The 21691-nt window shown below is 42.8% G+C and overlaps 1 protein-coding gene across 1 annotated transcript in view; it reads right to left on the bottom strand.

The window, feature by feature from the left end:
* nfatc1 (nuclear factor of activated T cells 1) overlaps nucleotides 1–21691 on the bottom strand; it is a 61788-nt gene that overhangs the window by 23514 nt on the left and 16583 nt on the right. The window contains 2 exon segments of the mRNA XM_034236045.1: nucleotides 7415–7470; nucleotides 18247–18387. Of these exon segments, the coding sequence (XP_034091936.1) occupies nucleotides 7415–7470; nucleotides 18247–18387 (197 nt within the window).

Below are 21691 nucleotides of genomic sequence, written 5' to 3'. Positions count from 1 at the left end.
TCAAGATAACGGCGTGGTGTTGTTGCAGGACGGAGAATACCTTTTCTGTAGTACAGGGGTGCACACAACTGGTACGCAAGTTATGTGCGTAATCTGAAAGGCGTACCGTCACTTGTGTCACAAAGCGCATTTGCATACCTACCTACTTGTGAAGCTTTTCCAGAAGGCGGTTAGATCACCGGACGACAGAGTCGGTCTCCGTGTGCACAGACAGGGCTGCTGTTAACGTCGGTCTGTACAACGGAATTGTGCCAAAACTACGCCAACCGGCTGCGGAGGGAGACTCCCCCCCCCCCTTCACTGGAGAACTGCGCTAAAACAGCTGATCACACAACACACTCTCACTCCATAATCGTCCAGGAGCGACGTTTGGTCAGTGTCCTTGGCGTGCAGTTGTGACGCTCCTAGGCTCCTTCAGCTTCATAAAGGGACGCAAATAGCTTTCAACTGATTGCAATTTATTCCCATCTACGGCGGGATTTGACGCTCATGGAAGCACGGCATTCGTTTGTGTCGGCTGCCCTTAAAGGCAATGTGAGCGTCCATTCTCATTGGATAACGGAGAATTGTACACGCGGAAGTAAGTATTCCCCTTACTGTCGATTGATTTTACAGTGATATCTGCACTACTCATCGACTAAAAAACACCAGATTATCCTTGTTAATTACACAACATTGATTGGTTTAAATTGTGTGCAATGCTTTTGTATTTTTCCCCTTCGATTCGGAGAAACAAATATTTTTTCGGAGTAAAGGATGGCACTACACTACCCAGAATCCCCAGCTATCGTTTGGACTACACCATGTGCTCTGTTTGACAAACCCCGTTTTTTTTCACCATTCATTCCAATGGCTGGCGTCTTCAAATTTCTCCCTGCAGAAAAAAAAACATGGCCGAACTTCGTTTTATTCTCGGTGGAAAATGCCTATTTTAAAGTTAGTTTGGCCATTAAAATGCGTTTTGAAGTCATTTGTTGCGAGAAATATGAGTTGTTATTTCAGATTATGTGTGCAGTGGATGTACATGATCTTTAGTTTGCTAGTTATTACGAAGATTACTTCAGGAAATTGCGTCCATAGAACGTTTTCATTGTTACCAAGGTGGTTGCTAGGGACGCTGCTATCGATATTATTTCTGTTATGTTGTGTAACTGTTTAATGGTGTTATCTTTATTGCTACCCCCTTCCCCGTCAACGTATAGTGTTGGTCCACAGCGCAAACATATTAGTTGAACAAAATCCGCATCTAAAGATAGCCTACGTTATTTTCCCCTGTGCAATTCCAGTCTCACATCTCACAGCACATCGTCATTAACAAATACCGGAAACAGACCGAAAACATTTAAAAAAAAAAAAATAATACTTTATTCCGAGTGTGCTTGCTTTTCTCTTTGAAAGTCATCACATAACGGCAATGTAATACACGGTTCGGCTGCATTAAATATTACATATCTGCTGTAGTTCTGTATTTATAGAGCCCTGATGAGAAGACTTCTAGACAAACATGAGGAACTGAAAACGTGACGTGGATCATAAATATATCAGCCATTAAACAACATCTTACGTTTATTTTCCCACAATACGTCTCCTTGCAGTATTAACACTAATTCGGCTGACTTTTATATTTGATCCAATTGGTAGATAGGCTATATTTACACCATAAAGGTGCACAGCTGATATAAAGGGACACCTAGTGGTTAAAGCATGTTATTGAATTTCATTATTTTTATTATTAGATATTAATAGGATCCCTATAAAGTATATTCATTACTCGTTATTCTCTACTAGTAGTTAATTAAAGATTGTATATAATGACTATTTTGCACATCCCTTTCAAGATTTCAAGATTTTCTAAGGTTTATTGACATATCATATAGGCCTACACAACTATGGTGTAGTTATGCATTGAATGAAAAACTTGGGTCGCAGGTTCCTCAATAGTGCATTACAAGACATCTATCAATATTTGTGCATACCTCCAGCAATGTTAACTATGTTGAAGCACTTATTTTAACTGATAGTATACATAATGTATTATACTCTTATAAGATATATGTAGATATTTCATCTCCGGCCTTGTCAGGTATTGAACAATCAATAAATAAAGAACACAGAATTGTTAAATATAAAACACAGAATTTGTGTGATTATACTAAATGATTTACAAATAAACACCACTGCATATTTACAACCGTTACACATGCTGATGTAACGCAAATGTTCCAACTTGGGATCAATAAAGTATATCTTATCTGAAGCTGATTGATGGCTACTGCCATATTTGCAAAATTTGCCTCTGTACCTTAACAAGTGCATGTTTCAGGGTTATCAATTAATGTAATGTAATGTTATCAATTAACAACAGGGGTCACAAACATAAGACCAGCTGTTAAATAAAGCTCTTCTGACCTTAGCTGGCATGTGGGTATATATTAATGCTGCCCATGATGGGCACAAGCAATTTTCACCCATTTATTAATTATATGTTTTAAATTTGAGTGTTTCCTATCCTCTAAACCTCCAGGGATGTACACAGTTTAATACTGGCAACTTCTTATTATGGGAAATACGAAAACGTCTTTTAAAACTACAACTCCCAGTAGAGACGTGCCATAGATAGAGAACATGTTGCGAAACACAATAGCCAGCATGTGTAGTTCTGGGGACGGGGTGGGGGAGGGGGGGACGCGGTGGACCCGTTCAAATCCAGTTTTGGACAGTCTGCCGTGGTTCCATCCCATTTCAAGTGCTGTTCGAGGTTCGGCGTAACCCTCGGAGCACACTCTCCAATCACAGAGCTTGAGGACTATCACAGGGTTTGTCAAACAGAGCACATGGTGTAGTCCAAACGATAGCTGGGGATTCTGGGTAGTGTAGTGTCTTCTGCCATCCTTTACTCCGAAAAAAATATTTGTTTCTCCGAATCGAAGGGGAAAAATACAAAAGCATTGCACACAATTTAAACCAATCAATGTTGTGTAATTAACAAGGATAATCTGGTGTTTTTTAGTCGATGAGTAGTGCAGATATCACTGTAAAATCAATCGACAGTAAGGGGAATACTTACTTCCAGGTGTACAATTCTCCGTTATCCAATGAGAATGGACGCTCACATTGCCTTTAAGGGCAGCCGACACAAACGAATGCCGTGCTTCCATGAGCGTCAAATCCCGCCGCAGATGGGAATACATTGCAATCAGTTGAAAGCTATTTGCATCCCTTTATGACGCTGAAGGAGCCTAGGAGCGTCACAAATGCACGCCACGGACACTGACCAAACGTCGCTCCTGGACGATTATGGAGTGAGAGTGTGTTGGATCACAACGTTCACACTTTGTGGTCACGAAGTACTCCACTAGCCCCTCCCCGTCGACTTTCCTGAAGTACTCCCCCGTTGATAGAAATCAACACGTAATGAATTAAGACCCCACGGTTTGATGATTGATAGGTGTGTGGGCTGTCTTTCATTTTGACACGCAGAAAAATGTTATAATAAACATTGATACTGTATGTTAAATGGATATATCCGCCTTCTTTCATTTATCTTTCCATTCCCACAACAATATACATAAAGAAATTGTATATTTTGGACATAGTTCGAATGGTGATTAATCATGATTAATAAATTTTTAAGCTGTGATTAATCTGATTAAAATGTTTAATCGTTTGACAGCCCTAATAGCCTATATATATATATATATATAAATAAATATATATATGGGCGTGATACATTCTAATCTCAAGCAAAGTTTATTGTAATTTATTGTATGTATTATACGTTATATATGTTTTTGTGCAGGTAAATGGTCTGTTCACTCCCACCCTGCCTGAAGTGCCCCCATTGGACTCCTTTGTTTACTTCCACAACATAGCAACATCACTATGTAACACTAGAGAGTTACATAGCACTCCAACACATTGTACGTAGCAGGCTAAGGGGCGGGACATATCTAAGCACTTGACCAATCACAACAGAGGCAGCCAGCTAACCAATCAGAGCAGTGTCAGGGTTGAGTGAAGCAGGCAGGACCCAAATGCAGATTTCAAAGAAAAATACCTTTATTCCAAGGCGAAGCGTCAAAAACAGAACACTACCCCGTGACACAGTCAAAGACAAACACAAGGAACTAACAATGACAGACAGAAAAAACAGAACTTAAATACACACAAGACTAATCACATAAACAAGACAGGTGAGGAGGGAGGAGAAAACACAGGGGCACCAGGTGAACACAATCGGGTAATCAGGTAGGAGGGAAAACAGACAGAAAGCAACAGGCAAGACAGCGGGTGAACACTTTTCAAAATAAAACATGAAACCAAAGACAGAAAAAGACAAAACACAACACAGACAGATCGTGACAAGCAGACTGGGCACTGGTTTCAGACAGAGGTTTTTTTTTTACAGCAGGGTGGGTGGAGGGGGACCGGAGGAGGGACACAAAACTAGGGCCACAAGGGTGGGTGGAGGGGGTCTGGAGGGGGGGTTTGGGCTGACAGCCCAGGGGCACAGCAGAGGACCCGGAAGGGATCTCGGGCAGACGGCCCGGGGGCAAGGCAGAGTTCATAAAGGGGCGAAGGTCACAGCGGGCGAACTCAGGGGGCCGGGCATGAGGGCGAAGGCAGCGGCTGGAAGAGTCAGGGGGCCGGGCTCGAGGGCGAAGACCGCGGCACTCAGGGGGCCGGGCTCGAGGGCGAAGACCGCGGCACTCAGGGGGCCGGGCTCGAGGGCGAAGACCGCGGCACTCAGGGGGCCGGGCTCGAGGGCGAAGACCGCGGCTGGGGAACTCAGGGGGCCGGGCACAAGGACGGGCAGGAGCTGGTGGAACCCCTGGCAGGTCGGGCGTAGACAGGACCCTGGACGGAACATGGGCTGGTGTCAGTGGGACCCACGACGGAGCAAGGGCTGGTGTCGATGGGACCCCAAACAGGACAGGACATGGTGTTGGCAGGAAACCCGGCAGAGCACGTGTCGGCGGGACCCCCAACAGGAAAGGTGTTGGCGAGACCCCGGCGGGACAGGTGTCGGCGGGGACCCCCAACAGGTCAGGGTACGGAGTTGGCAGAACTTCCAATGGAACCCCCAACGGAACAGGACATGGGGTTGGCAGGACCCCTGACGAAACAGGTGTTGGCCGGACCTCCAACGGCACAGGACATAGGATTGGCAGGACCCCCGGCAGAAGAGTAGTCGGCGGGGCCTCCAACGGCACAGGACATAGGGTTGGCAGGACCCCCGGCAGAAGAGTAGTCGGCGGGGCCTCCAACGGCATAGGACATAGGGTTGGCAGGACCCGCGGCAGAACAGTAGTCGGCGGGGCCTCCAACGGCACAGGACATAGGGTTGGCAGGACCCCCGGCAGAAGAGTAGTCGGCGGAACCCCCAACAGGACAGGACATAGAGTTGGCAGGACCCCCAGCGGAACCTCCAACGGCACAGGACATAGGGTTGGCAGGACCCCAGGCAGAAGAGTAGTCGACGGGACCTCCAATGGCACAGGACATAGGGTTGGCAGGACCCCCGGCAGAAGAGTAGTCGGCTGGACCCCCAACGGGACAGGACATAGGGTTGGCATGACCCCCGGCAGAAGAGTAGTCGGCGGGAACCCCAACGGGACAGGACATGGAGTTGGCAGGACCCCCAGCGGAACCTCCAACGGACCAGGACATTGGGTAGGGACTTGAGAGGGGAATCGAGAGGGGACTCGAGAAGAGACTCGAGAGGGGACTTGAGACGGTCGGTACACCGACAGAACGCGGGGGGCTGGAGTCGGCCGGAACGCCGACAGGAGACGAGGTGCTGGAGTCGGCCGGTACGTCGACAGGACACGGGGAGCTGGCGTCGGCCGGAGAGCCAGTACTGGAGCCGAAACTGGAGTCGGGACCATGGCTACTGCGGCCGGTACTGAAGCCGGAACCATGGCTGCTGGGGCCGGTTCTGGAGCCGGAACCATGGCTGTTGGGCACGGAACAGAAGCCTGGAGCCTGGCTGTGTGGGCAGGTACTGGTGCACGGATCCATGGCTTTGTGGGCCGGTTCTGGAGCCGGAACCATGGCTGCTGGGGCCAGAATTGGGGCTGGAACCATGGCTACTGGGACCAGATCTGGGGCTGGAACCATGGCTGTGTGGGCCGGTACTGGAACAGGAACCATGGCTGCTGAGCACGGAACCGTAACACGGAACCATGGCTGTGTGGGATGGTACTGGAGCACGGTACCATGGCTGTGTGGGCTGGCACTGGAGCACGGTACCATGGCTGCTGGGGCCTGTACTGGAGCCCAAAGCATGGCTTCTGGGGCTCGGGCTGCTAGCCTGGACTTGCGACTCTTTCTCTTAGGAGCCTTTTGGAGGCTCAGTGGACCTCCAAAAGCCAGACGAGTACCCGAGAACGGCTCCTGGACAGGAGCAGGAAATGGGGAAGAAGCAGGGGTTGACTCCAGATGGAACACACCGAGACGTATGGTGTCAGGTTGGGAATTGAGAGGCAGGAAGCTAGCATGCCTGGAGCTAGCAGGCCGAGAATCACATGTCTGGAGGAAGTCCATAATCCAGCCAGGTAAGAACTTCAACAAACATGGTTTCTCTGTTGCCAACCGGTGCGCCTTTACCAGAGCGGCCTCCTTCTGCAGAACACTGGACGCTCCCTTCCACCAATCATAGCAGCAAGCCAATAAAGAGGTAAAATGTTGTAATTCCACCTCAAATGGATCATCTGCTGGGTCCATTTCTGGTTGGTTCCTTCTGTCAGGGTTGAGTGAAGCAGGCAGGACCCAAATGCAGATTTCAAATAAAAATACCTTTATTCCAAGGCTAAAGCGTCAAAAACAGAACACTACCCTGTGACACAGTCAAAGACAAACACAAGGAACTAACAATGACAGACAAAAAAAACAGAACTTAAATACACACAAGACTAATCACACAAACAAGACACAGGTGAGGAGGGAGGAGAAAACACAGGAGCACCAGGTGAACACAATCGGGTAATCAGGCAGGAGGGAAAACAGACAGAAAGCAACTGGCAAGACAGGGGGTGAACACTTTTCAAAATAAAACATGAAACCAAAGACAGAAAAAGACAAGACAAAACACAACACAGACAGATCGTGACAAGCAGACTGGGCTCTGGTTTCAGACAGAGGGTGAAAAGAGGTGTTGCAGCACAGGCAGTATAAGAAAAATAAAGAGCTTTTTGAACATTAAAGCAGGTAAACACAACACAGTAGAGAAACAAAACACTAATGTGAGCCTGAGAATGAGCATAGTAGGGCCCCTTTAAAGTGATTTGACCATACAAAGTAGGAGTTGTGTAGGTTATGATTCAGAAACCAATCGATTCAATTGAGAACAACTGCTTTAATTCTGAAATTAAACCGGATTGGTCACGTTAAGAGTGTCATGTGTATCACTCACAGCCTTCGAGACGTCTCTGTCTACCTTGGCCTCAGTCTCCCAGAGGTGGTGTCCATCTGAAAAAAAACAAAAAACTTTTTAAGAGACAAATCAGAAAATAAGAGATGGCATGAGCGATGTTATTATTATCTGTTACATCAGTGATGAATTAAACAGCCGCACCACATATCGTCTCTCCCGCCGCCATGAGCTCATAGTCTAGCAAGTAATGCAATCCTAAAAAAAAACGAGTCATACCAAAGAGATGAGCGATATCTTTGGTGGAGAGAAACCTTGACTTCATTGCAGTGAGGAATCCCAACATGCGGCAGCAGCTGCAGGACTCATTAAAGCCGGACGACTGGAAACTCGTCTCAACTCTCAAACTCCTAATTCCTTGTGTTCTCATAGGAATCGTTCTGTTATCCCCATATAATGATTGTTAAATAGTAGTTTTCCCATTAGGCAGTAAAAAACGAGGCATCATGTGTTCTGTTGGAAAACCCTTTTGTCTCCCTGCCCAGTGAGGTGTCACAGTAAAACTACCAATTCATTCAACACAGAAGGAAACCATTGCAGTTTCTTTGGACGCATTAACAAGGCCCTAAAAAAGGACTGCGAAAGGACTTTACGTGGAAAGGAAGCCACAATTTAAGAAGAAAAGAAGAAGAAAAGGTCAGCTGTGGCCACGTTTACTTGTAGAAAATGAAGTGAGATATGTGTTTTTACAGGCTGCAGTTTGATAAGTGGAGCGTTTGAATTGAGCACACAGCACGTCGCAGATGGACGGGTATAGAGTTTGAGAGGTGGCACAGCTGGAGGAGGTGCAGCTTGGCAGTGACAGCTCCTATTAGGTCTGAGAAGACACAGGAAACCTGCTCCCGTTCCTTTATTTTCCCACACTGTCTGTCAGCTGTGGAGCTGCTGCTGCTCTCCAGAAGAAAGTTATAACATTTGTGTCACCTTAGAGAGAAGGAACCCTCGACCCCAGAGGAAAAACTCAGTCTTGTTGCCAGATCTCCGGAATGTAGGCACAAAATAAGCTTAGAGAAGGAGCAGAGATACAGTGGGCTGTCATTTTAATGAGAGACTTAAGGGTAGAACTGAAGGGGAACGGGCTCAGCTGGGCATTGAGCTGCTGATATTTAAATGCATTTATCTTAAAGGTGGGGTAGGTAAGTTTGAGAAACCGGCTCGAGATACACTTTTTGTTATATTCCATGGAATGCTCTTAACATCCAGATAGCAATGAATATCTGAAGTGCTTTGACAAAAAATACATTAAAACATGTCATCTGTGGAAGCCGTAGCGCTGTAAAAAGCACGACCAGTCATTTTAGCCGGGCCGGCTAAAGTAACTGGATGGCCTACCTGCCTGTCAGCCTTCCATCTGTGCACAAACTTATCTCGTGCCCTCATTGGTCATGTGCGCGTTCGTGTGTGTTGGAGGAGGGGCTCTGTAAGGAAGTGGCAGATTTGTTCCGGCTGTGTATTTTCAAATTCTAGCGCACTCGAGCTGGTTTCTCCAAAATGACCTACCCCACCTTTAACTATTCCCCTTATTTAAAGCAGTATTTTGTACCCTACTCGTCAAATCATCAAGTTAGACATTCTGTTCAGATTTATTTCTCTGTCCCCTCTGCAAAAAAATGGATTGGCAGAAGAGCGTTCATGTTTAAAGCCCCAACTGACTGGAATACTTTACCTGCTGCTATTAGATCTCTTGCATCATTGGGTTTATTTAAACATGCATTGCTATCTCACTTTCAACTGGTCTGTACTTGTTATAACTGATATTGATGAAACTGATTTGCTTGACTGTCTCAAATTGTAATGATTGTGTGCATTGCTTGAATTTTACTTAACAGACTGTATGTGGTTTGTCTTGTGTGTCATGTTTTGCATTTTGTCTTTTTGTTTATCAATGTCTGTAAGTTGTTGCTATTGTCGGGACCCCCTTGAAAACGAGATGGTGCATCTCAAGGGGTTTACCCCAATGAATAAAATTGTCTATATACACTGTACAGTATATATATATATATATATATATATATATATATATATATATATATATATATATATATATATATAGCCAGTCAGCTAAACTATTTTCTTTTTTAAGTTTACAGACTTTTTTGAGTAAATAAATTGGTCACTTATTTAGTGCACCTGCCAGAGATATTGTGTTGTGTTGTGACTGGACTTGAGACATGATGACTCAAATGACTCATTTGTGTACATTTTAGTTAGTTTAAATGCCACATTTTTTAAAACATTCAACATTGTCAAAGTTGACCATTCACGTGTCTTCGTTACGAGACCCGGCAAATGGCAATTTGGAAAATTGAAAAGATTATTGTCTTTGCTGATTAAACATTGGTGAAGACAGAAAAAAGGCTTTGTGTCAAACTAATGAAAAATACATGAAAGTATGTATTCCTGGTAACAGAGAGGGCAACCTAAATTCCACACCCTTAAACCGAACAATAATGACAAAAACCTTTGTTTGAATACATTTGAAGCAAGATAAAATGAAAATTATGCATTTCCTGGGCACCCCATCAATCGGGATTGGTTTAAGACATCTGGCGAGCAAGAAAATACCCAACGGTGTGTGGAAGCATGATCAAAGAAAACCATGTAGCAGGAAGCCTGTGTGTAAACAATAGAAATGAAAAAAAGAACGGCTTGAAGGAAGTTGTACAGGATACGCTTCATAAAGAATCCAATGGTGGTTTTATCTTTGTGTTGTAAAGGCATATTCTCAAGGAAGAAATGCTCCTTCTTACTACTTCTAACATATATTCGTTAGGGTTCAGAGCAGAAAATAAACTCTTAGCTCAACCAATAATAATATTCTTTCCTCTATGAAAGAAGTTCTTTCTCTAAAAAATGTCTGTTTTTCTGTTCCCTCCTGCTCTGTGCCTCTCTTCACTTCGGGAACGTCTCCAGAAGGGAAGCCTTCCCCGCCGATGTGGATCCACAGGAGGTAAACATGTTGTTCAGATCTCCCTCTGTCTCTCTCTGCTTCTCCCTGTCTGCTTCTCTCTCTCTGACTCACATCATTTTTCATCACAGAGATAGACAAATCTAATGTAGCACTTTTCTGTTTTCTGTGCTCGGCTACCTACTGCCAGGAAACTTGTCAAAAAGAAAGAGCTCTGAACGCGTGGGATGCCTTTGTTTTGAAAAAGAGCGTACCGGATAATTGATAACCACAGAATGTAATTGATAACCGCTGAATGTTCCAGAGTTATAGGGCACCATCTGCACAACGCCTGCAATGAAAAACCCTTAGCTCTCCAGCTCAATATGGTTTCTAACTCCCTGGCCCACTGTGCTGGATCATTTCCAATATTGTCTAAGTTAAACAACTCAGCCTAAAACCTCTCCCCCCAAAACCACCATATAAACCCAGTACCCCTCTCCAACTCTCACAACGCCCAAGCTCTTCTGGCATTGGCTGCGTCCCAACCTCGCAGAAGTCTTGCGATTCACATTTCGTTAGCGATGGTCAATACAAATCATTACTTTCTCAGAACAGACATAACACAGAGCCGTCAATGGCGCAGCGGCAGTGTGCTGTACAGAGCCATGGGGATCAAACAATATACAATACGCTTATTTGTCATGTTGGATTTATAAAGGGAATCAAACAGCTCTTTGTGCTCCTTAATTGGGTCTGGGTGGAGTAAAGCGCCGGTGCCCAAAGTGAAACAGCAGGGTGGCGTGTGCCCAAGCCCTCATAACGTACAGTAAATATAAACACATGCTCTACCCATGCTCAAAGAGTTCCCTTGTCCTCTGACTGATGACTGAGACTTCTTCCTTCCTCCCGCCTCTGAAAACACGTGGGGATTTTGAAGCTCCATGCAAGAGGTTGCAACTCTGGAAGATGTGAGCCTAGGTCCGAGCTGATAAATGGCAGCAGTGGATAACCAGATCCTGGCTTCACTCTGGTGCCTGTCACTGCCCAACGTCATCCGAACGCAGGGCAAAGCTTTCATCAAGAAATCATCTCTGGAGTTTCTCAAGCGGTCTTGCCATTTTTATGTATCATGCACTGTAATTTATGAAAACCTAATCCCCTCTGTTTATGCATCTTTAATTGATTTGTTTATGAAAACAGCCATTGTTCCCAGAAGTGTCATAGGCAGCCAAACCACCGAACGGCTTTGAGTGGAAGTCATTGTTTTTATGAATGCAATGAAACTGAAGCTTGTTGACCACCCTTCTCTCCAAACCAAACCACTGCTCAAAGCTAGCAGAGCTAACGGAGCCGCCACATGTTAGAAACAGCCTCTGCTGATACATTACAGTCATCCTGCTCACAGCTCTCATGGGGCTTAAAGGAGGATGGTTATCTGTAATTTTCTAAAGGTAATTCCAGACACCATCTGGCAGCCCTGCAGAAGGATAATCCTCTCCAAGTTCAATTTTCAGGTTCCTGTTTCTTGTGCGGTTGCTCTGGCCAATCATAATTAGGCACAATTGTTAGTGCCTTCCGGTCAGTTAAGGAAAACTCGCCAAGCTTTCTTCTTCCTAAGACGCTCCATCTCATCAGCTGAGGAAGGGACGGACAGGTGGGCAGAATGAGTCACAAAAAAAGACCCCCGCTGCAGCTGAACTGAGGGGGTTTGATGAAGCAGGAAAAGGGTTATTCACAGCAAGACGTTGCAGGAGAGAAGGCAGGTGTTCAGAGCAACAGGCCAGATGTGAAGTCCTCTTTTCCAAGGGGGTTTCTCCTCTGCAAGGATTTCCTGCAGGGTTTCTCACCCAAGTTAAGCTTATGTCAATTATGGTTTGGGGAGCAGAAAATAAAACATTTTAAACAGACTTAAAAAGACAGTAGAAAGAGGCAGTACCCAAAAGTAGATCATGCAAACCGAAACACTTTGCACCATGGCCATAATGACCTGAATTATATTGACTGGAAGGTATGCATTATTTTCAGATAACCGCATACTTCTGAAACAGGGGCACCAATATCGGGCCCATCGGCGACAACAAGCCTCTTGGTGCAAAAGCCAATATGTATGGGGTTCCGGTGTAACCAGCAGATAATGGATTTAATCGTTTATAGTTTAATGAGCAACTCGAGATGCGTCAATTACTTTACTCAATTTGCCAGTTTAAAAGATACTTTAAAGCTAATGAAAAGTATCTTAAAATAACAGATGTTATTGGATTTCTGCCAATGCGTCCTCTCTCCCTCTTTTCTCTCTACACAGTTTGTTACCTGCATTCAGCCAAACCCACTCATACATGATCAATATTACATGGAGCACCAAGCGGAAACCCTCCTATCCCAAATTCCTGTTACCTACAGATTTGCATTTATATGCAGATATTTGTTAATAAAAACAAAACACCACCATTGTTCTAAAGTAACACTCATATTGTGAAGGCTGCTATTCTCATTTCCTTTTTTGAATAGTGACGTAATCTACATCAAAATACGTTTTTTATAAACCTCTTCAAATCCTGTGTCTCCTGTAATGCACACCATGTGTTTTTACTGGTTTGAATCAAGAAGTAACAGCTTCTGGTTCAGAAGTTATTTATGATGTCTGCCTAGCAACTGAGTACACTCACTCACTAATCAGTCATTATTAACCTATAAGTAGCTAGGTGACAAACACTAGTATTGAAGACAGACAAAACAGGAACATAAATAAGGAACTCCATCATCTCAATTCATACATTTTAAACATAATAGTACAACTATACAAAAATACCTATTATAACTTGATTGCTGCCAAGTGGCTGGACAATGAGGGTTATTCTTCTCTAACATGTACCGTTTTGAGAACTTAACTTAACATGGATTTACATTTGATGAAAAATGCTTCCGTTTTGCTCCACTTGCTAAATGACGACCTTGAGATGCAGTTGAAAGCTAGTAAGTAGAGCTTTAGGCTACACTTGTTACAGTTACATATGTTTCTAGTCCAGTTTTGTTTACTTAATTTATGTGTTTAATTTACTCACTTTAGTGCAATCCTATAATGTCCTCTACTAAGCCTACACTAAATATAAACACTGTATAATACTCTTGCTAGGAAATTCTATGGTAATACATTTTCCAAATTATCATCAATACTCCCATTGTCAAATTTGGTGATTTAGACATTTCGAGATAGACATTTTCCTGCCTGTTCAACTAAACAAACCATAATAGATCAGCTGAATAATGCATTGTCACAAAGATAAGAGCAGGGCTGTTTTATTCTTGAACATTTCAGATTTTTGAGGATACACGCTCGTGCCTGCTTGAGTAGTCTTTGTATGTTTTTAAAACACTCTGCCATTTCAATTATTATTATTTTAGAATTTTGGCAAGTTTAGCCTTTTTCAGCCAATACATTATATCTGTGAACCTAGCACACCAAACAAAAAAAACAGAGGTGAATAAAGGACAGGAGGGCCTAATTTTACAAATGGAGTGAACGGTACTTATCAGAGGCATCATCTTCTGGACAGGCCGGGGCAAATGAAAGCAAGGTGAGATTGAGTGAGGTTTGGATTACAGGCTGAGGTCTGCAGCGCTCAGGCCGTACCATAATCTCTGATGACAGATTGGCTGTAACCAGGAGTGACAACTGAACTGATCCTATCTGGGATATTTCTACTGAGGCGGGACACGGGAGGCTCAGGGGGGCGTGATGGAGCAGAGCTGTGACTGTTGTCAGATGTTGTGCTGAGACACAGGAACATGTGACAGAGTTAGTCTCTATGGGGGGAAGCAGGGATTTCCTTCTTCGTGAGTCATACAGTATAGCAACATAACACACTTGAAAACATGAATGAGAAGTACTTATAAGTGCCCCAGTGTCACTATCTCTTCTTAAACATAATGTAGATTGGACACAAAAACAGAAAGCAAAATAAATATGCTTCAGTGTGTTTGACACTCACACACACATGCTATAGGTTTGGGTCACATACAAACACACAATATGTCAACGCCCACACATTCTGTTACCGCAGCTTCATGAATGCTACTTTGCGAGAATGCTTTATTGGATAATTGTCAGGAAAATAATAAATCGGTAAAATTAAATACCCTAAGTTCTTTGTGGCAACAACATCAACCAATCAGGGTTTATGAGTTGATTGTTAAAGTGTTTCCCAGAGCTCTGCTTTGGCACAAATAAAATAATAATATAGCATAATAAAGGGATAATTAGGATGTTTTGAGGGGGGTTGTATGAGGTACCTTTCCGTAGTCAGTATATTATTTACAGTAGATGTACTGTAGGTAAAAAAACAACAAGATTGGATAATTGATCAGCTTAAGTTAACAAAAATAATATATGCATTTACTGTAAGTGTATGCTAAATGTATCACTTTTTTACCGCTTTAGGTTTCCGTGAGCTGGAGTACAGTCTACATTCAAGAAGCACCAGACTCCATTAAAAAAAACATAATTTTAGCTCACAGGACGCAGGAGATGCTGGTCCACCACTGCTTCAATCAGTTAGTTAGCTTGTGTTATTTTGTGACCTGGGTGAATCTGAACCAACCAAAAGTCAAACAATAACACAAACAAAGTAACAGATTGAGGCAGTGACAGACCAACAACCACTGTGTTCTTGGATGTTTAAAAACTGATTTATTTTAATGAACTCTGGTGGCTTTGAGGGGGAGATTGATGGATGTTAACGCTTCAGTTCTATGTTTGAAATAGCTGTATCACTCTGAGGTAAAGGGATGAAAATATTCTGAATATAGGATACACAAAAGCTCTATTGTTTTTTAAAGGTGGGACATTTTTTATGTGTCTTAAATACATTTTTTTATTTAGGCGTGATGACCACTATCTACTGCAGGTAATATGGATAAGTACCTCATACAATCCCACTTCAAAACATCCTGACAATCCCTTTAAATGTTCAGATTCAATCAGTTCTAAGCAAAGTTCTGAAAGCAGAGATTAATTTTTAATATGTTGTTTTGTATCTCCCCAAACTTATCTCATTGCACCAATGAAGCCATTTCACCCCAGAGACGACTGATGCCTCTAATTGTCTACTGTACCTATTCACTGCTCTATTTATACAGATACCAAGACCTAGCAGCATGATCCATCGGGAGCAGAATTAATGAACTGGTGGCACAGAGGCAGCTTGGATAGAGATGTGGAAGGGTTGAGGGAAACAGAAAAGGGGGGGGGGGGGGGCAGTGGAAGCCTGGCTTAAGGATGTTTCCATGGTAGGATTGCCCGGGAATCTGATGCCGGAGCCAGACGCGGGGGAAACCCTCATCAAAAGCAAGAAGCACACCCATCAGCATCAGTCCAGAGCCGGCACATGGCCCGTCAGATTCAGAACAAAACGGAATCAGAAAACTGGTACTGACAGTATTTACATCTGGTCATTACTCTCTTTCTGCTTACGAAACTAATTACCCAATTCATTGATTTATTTTCAAAGAGGCAGAGGTAAATTCCTTGGTTAGGTTAGGGTTTACTTTTAAGAGGATCATGTAAAAGTAATCAGCACATACAGACTTGGGAGATTGTGAAAAATCTGAAATGGTAAAAGAAGATAAAAAAAGTGTTTTTCTGGACTTTGGAAAAAGCAGTTTGACAAAAATAAATCTTTACCTCCATTTATTATTATTTTTTAGAGTGAACATTTTACAGCATAGCACCTCATGGTCTTCCTCATCAAGGCTGTTTTAATTTGTATTCTTAATATTATGATAGGATATAAATTATTATCACCAGATTAATTCGTCAAACATTTTGAAATGCTGAATTTCGAAAAATTATTTGCATTTTTTAATAAAAAGTTTTATGAATTAAATGGATATTCTTTCCTTTACTACTATTTACTTGAGATTACTAATGGAAGCATGTTCAATTCCATAGTTTAAATTAAATATGAAATGATCTTATATTAATAATTTCCTTGTACTGATCTTGGGAAATATTTGATCTTGCTCATGCATCCTGTAAGTGAGTAGCGGAAAATGCACAACAAAACAACATTGTATTAGCTTAAAACTTAGCTTTACTAATGATCAGATTTTCTAGGTAAAGCTAGCATAGCATAACTAGAGTAGCCAAGTTAACTTTTTTACAAAATATGGCAAATTAACTTAAAAACACAAAACTAATAAAATGATTAGTTAGCATACTGTAGCATAAAGTCAACATTTAAAATATGATCAGCAGGAGGCCAACTAGTCATGCTAATAAGCTAGCTTCCTTTTTGCTTTAAATTGAAACCAGAACTTTATTTTTGCTAGCTGGTTAACTTGTACTGTAAAAATTAGATTTTTTTCTCCTTATAACTGAAGTTCAATCCAACCAGTGACATTGTTGTTGTCTCCAGAGCAGCTTCAGGACACACAACTCAAACACTCCTCTCAGCAGGGCCGGTTCTAGCCAATGTATTGCCCTAGGCGAGATTTTAGCCGACAAATAACAAATAAATGTAACTTTTTTTATTTTTGTTGTTCATTCATATCTTATTTTACCTAGTTAACATTTATTTATTTATGCATATTTTTTTATCTCCAGTTTTAAACGATGTGTTTGGTTTACTGTCCTATAGTATACATTGAAATGATTTCAAACCTGTTTTTATTTATCCTAATAATTATAAAGGAGTGCCTTGGAAATATGTGTTTACATAAATTGTGATCAAAACGTTTGAGACCCACTGAGTTAACTTAGACTAAAGTGAACTATCTAAACACTCAGAGTCCTTTACCTCACTGAGCCTCTCAGTCTGACAGGAGAGCTCTCCTCCACCCTTGTTGTAGAAACATCTTCTTCTTATATCCGTTAGAGCAGCTAGCACCAGATTCTAATAACAACAGTGCCGGTACCGGTGCGCCCTCTCTCTCTCCCACGCTCACTCCCACGCTCACTCGCACTTTGGCTGTGAGCTGCGGGCGCCTGATAAGCCAACATCCCCCACTTTCATCACTTACAGCGGCCATCGTACAGGGCAAATTAAAAGTGTAACCGGGGTGAAAAGGGTGTTACATTTACTTAATTATGAATGTTGTTACATCAAGGCCGAAAATTAGGATGAGCACCAAAGGTAAAAAAAAAAAAAATGTCCCTCCCAGAGCTACTAGCGCCCCCCCCCCCCCCCCCCCCCCCTCCAGATCTGGCGTCCTAGGCGATCGCCTATGCCAAAAACCGGCCCTGCCTCTCAGGAAGGATCAGGGTTAATCAAAGGGGCCTCCGCTGATCCAATCACTTCTTGTTATGAAAAACAATCTCACTTCTCCATTGTACAGCGCTGGAGGGGGTAGGGGTTCTCTGTGATAGGACAGCCTTGAATTCTTCCTTTCACAGGTGGAACAATGAAAGGCTTCCCTCTTTTTATTTGTATGAGTCACCGGGCAGATAGGATCACATGTGTTTACATGGCTCAGCCCCGGCATACACTGTGGCTCACGTTGCTTTGCTGAGGCTAATCAAGGAAATTGCAGTTTGTAAACCTCCACGCATCGACATCTGGCGGCAGTCCTCTGTGCCTCCAAACCAAAACGGCTTAAAGTAAAAAAAAAAGAGAAACAAATAATGACGCATGGCGCACACAAAAGTGCATGCGTCCACACACACATTCACGCACGCATACACACTGCATTGGTGATCCATTCCTCTGCTGAACAGGCAATGGAAACTTCTGCAAATGTAAATCTGCTTGGTTAAAAATACAGCGCATTAATGTGCACCACATGTGGCTCTTTGGCAGGACGGAGGATATTTTGACGGCGGGGGGAGAGAAGAGGGGGAGGCAGTGCTGGGGTTTCTCCAATAAGGGAGAGGGAGACACACACAGAGACACACAGCTGTACTAAGAGTCCAGAACTCCTCCTGTTTTACCTTGAGCCTTCTCCACGAACACCACCTTGGAGTCATGCTGGAAGTTGTGTCCGTCGATTCGCATCCTCTCGCCCCCAAGGGCAGGACACGTCTCCAGGCTCCGTTTATCCACCAGAGGCAGCTCCTGGGCCGATCTCTGGGCTGTGGGAGGAGGAAGAGAAGCCTCAGCGTTCAGTAATACACACCCACTCCCCATGCAGACCTGAGCATCCAGGCTGAGGCTGAATCACTACCTAAACAGCTCTCTCAGTCTGGACCGCTGTAAACCTCCACCTCTTTGTGTTAGAATGAGTTGCCTCTAAGTAAAGACAGGCTCCTTGTTGTGTTTATTTGTGTTTTCCTCAAATATGGTGGATGTTTTGTCTGGCATATAACTATCTTACCGCTCCTGGTATTTGTTTTACTTCTCTCTTGTTCACTTTGGCTCCTCAGTCTTTGCTAATTTTTCATTTTTGTTGAAGTTCTTTAAGTATTTGCAAACATTATCTGTCCAAATGTAATGCTAATGTCTTAGGTTTAGGGTCATCGTGAAGGATTGCTGTATTTAATCGTGACCACCCGGGATACATAAATAGAGGTTGAATGGGAACCTGAATCCTTTTCTCAAATGAAAATCATCTTTAAGTACTTTGGTTCTTCTTGATTAGCATACAACTCTAATTGTATGCTTTAGGAAAGCATCAATCTTTACCACATCTCTCTGTTTCGGTTTCTTGCACAAAGAGAATTTGGGTCAAAACAATTGCTGTGTGGCAGCCGGTCAGAAACTAACAATGGTCCATTTGAAAGAGCTGAGATCATGGTTTAACTACTGTCTTTCATTTACCTCCTAGGGTTTAATCTCTATGGCAGCGCTCAGGGCCAGAACCACATACAGTGGTAGATCAGAGTGACTTTGTCCCGGTCCAGCAGGGGTCAACTCCAGGGCAGCGCGAGGGTCGATAGGGCTTATTGAGCACTGGTGAGTTAAAATGTAGCTCACGATCACATGCACCAGTTGTTAAAGTGCTGCATTGAATGATTACGGCTTTGGGTTAATCTAATGCTCGTCTTTTGATTGAGAGAGTAATCGTTTAGTCTTTTACATTTTACAAATGAGTGACACTAGTCTATTGGCTAATTGATATATCTAGTTCCAAAACGTTTTGTTGAGTGTTTTTTTGAAATTGAGAAACTTCTAGTTGCCAATCCTTGTATCATGTGCCTTTGAGGGTTTTCTGAAATCTTGTTGTTTTCTTTTCCCACCTTATGTTGTTGAATTTGGTTAAATATAAGCTGCCTAAATGCTGTCTAGTCTTTACAAAGGAAATAGTAAGATTCTACTACATGCTTGCTAACAGCTGTGTTAGGCTACACTTAGAAACAGTGATGATTCAATCTAAATGCTCTAACATGTTCACAATGACAATGCTAACAGGCTGATGTTATGATATTGTTTATCATGTTCCCTATTTTAGCTTAGCATGCTAGCATAATGTACAGCACGCAGGTCATTATTTGTGAAATAAACCACTACAGGGTGAGCAGAAGCTAGCTGCACATGACTGTACCGAGCTACTTTCTAAATAAATCAAATATTTAAAACAAAAATATTTTAATATGATTTGTAATTTTTGTATCTATATCAGTATTTGGAGATCAGAAATGTGTCCATGGCCCATCAGCATTAATTATTTATCGAAGCATTGAAATAATTAACACATTACAGCTGAGGCTGATGGGAATTAGAGGGTTTTTGTAGGTATTCTTTCATAAACCAAAGTATTGCAAAAATGAACAATTTAACATTATGATAGCGCTAGATAAAAAAAACATAGAATCAGCAAAGTTTTTACTGTTCATCCTGCGGGGAGCATAATACATCTGAAAATAATTGAAGAGAAAACTATAAAGTATTGAAGAATATTAAGTTTTATGGTAATGTTTTTTTACTTTTATATACTTTAGATCAGTGGTCGCCAACCAGTCGATCGCGATCGACCGATCGATCGCGAGTGTGGTGGGGTAGATCGCGGACCGTTAAAAAAAAAAGTAACAAAAGAAATAAAAATAAAATAAAAATAATAATGTTTGAAAAATACATTTTTAGATGTAAACCTATCATCCACCACCCCGTTAGCAGGTGCCACTTGATTGACGTATATATTGAGAGACCTCAATAATATAATACATTAACCGTGCTTTACGTGAACCTCATCATGACACAAGAGAGGACGGCAGGGATGCAATTTCCCGTGTTCAGTGAATGCAACAGAGGCAAGTCACCAGACCAATCAGAGAGTTGCATGGAAATACATGTGTGCTTGTGTCATTCAAGCTCGGCTCTGTGTGTGTGTGGCAATAGCGCATTTAGTGTGATAGAGAGAGAGAGGGAGAGAGGGAGATAGAGGGACCGGTGCTAGCGGGGACCGTGATGTTAGCATCTGGTTAGCTAGCTGCACTAACGGACATAAGGAGCTGTTTCCACAACAAGCTGGAGAGTCCTCCCCTGTCAGACTGAGGGGCTCAGGTGAGCTAAAGGACTGAGTGTTTAGAACTTTTTTTTCACAAATTATTCAAAAGATTATTTCCGCGGCACACCTTCATGATCATTATAGTTATACAAACAATAAGAGAATAAATGAAAAACAGGTATGAAATACTATATGGCAGTAAAACAAGAATACAGTTTAAAAGGGGAGTGATTTGTAAAATATCCATAAAGAAAAAGAAAATCTGTTTACAGTTCTGTTTCTTATGGGTGCTGAGAGAGGTATCCATAGATCTCTTCATGTTGCTCTCAAAGTGCACCAGATTGATGCTTTCAACTTCAATATTTAAAAAAAAAATCTTCCCGGGGGAGCATCCCCCGGACCCCCCTAGAGGAGGTGAGGACCCCCCTAGAGGAGATGAGGTCCGCCCCCCACTCATAAAAAATAGCACTTTACCCCTGCCTATATGCCGTGAGCTGATTATGGAGCCTTCATTGTAACAGTAATTCAGATGCAATTAGCCTATATAAAAAGCCTCAAATTGGAAGCACTGTCTGGGCCGTCTTTTTCACTCAATTCTGCAATAGGTAGATCTCGCCTTTCACCTAGGCCGAGGTCGGTGATCTTGGGCTTAAAAAGGTTGGTGACCACTGCTTTAGATCATCTTTCAACCCCATGACCACCTTCTAGGTAAGTCGTAAGTCAATGAAATACCCTATTAAGCACAAAATGAAAAGGCTGAGGTGTTAAGGCGAAATGTAAACTTTATAAAGACACATATCGACGGTCTGATAAAACCAATTAGTATGCTAGTGAATCAATCTATCAGCACGAGGGAAGTTCCATCATCCTGGAGGGTGGCCACGGTGACACCGATCTTTAAATCTGGGGATAAGGCAATAATGTCCAATTACAGACCAATCAGAATCCTCCCCTGTGTCTCTAAGGTAGCTGAGAAATGGGTGTCAAAACTA

This window comes from Gymnodraco acuticeps, unplaced genomic scaffold (genome assembly GCF_902827175.1).
Source record: "Gymnodraco acuticeps unplaced genomic scaffold, fGymAcu1.1, whole genome shotgun sequence".
In the NCBI taxonomy this organism is placed as follows: Eukaryota; Metazoa; Chordata; class Actinopteri; order Perciformes; family Bathydraconidae; genus Gymnodraco; species Gymnodraco acuticeps.
Note: the sequence above shows the minus strand (reverse complement) of the source record. Positions and strands in the feature narration are given on the sequence as shown.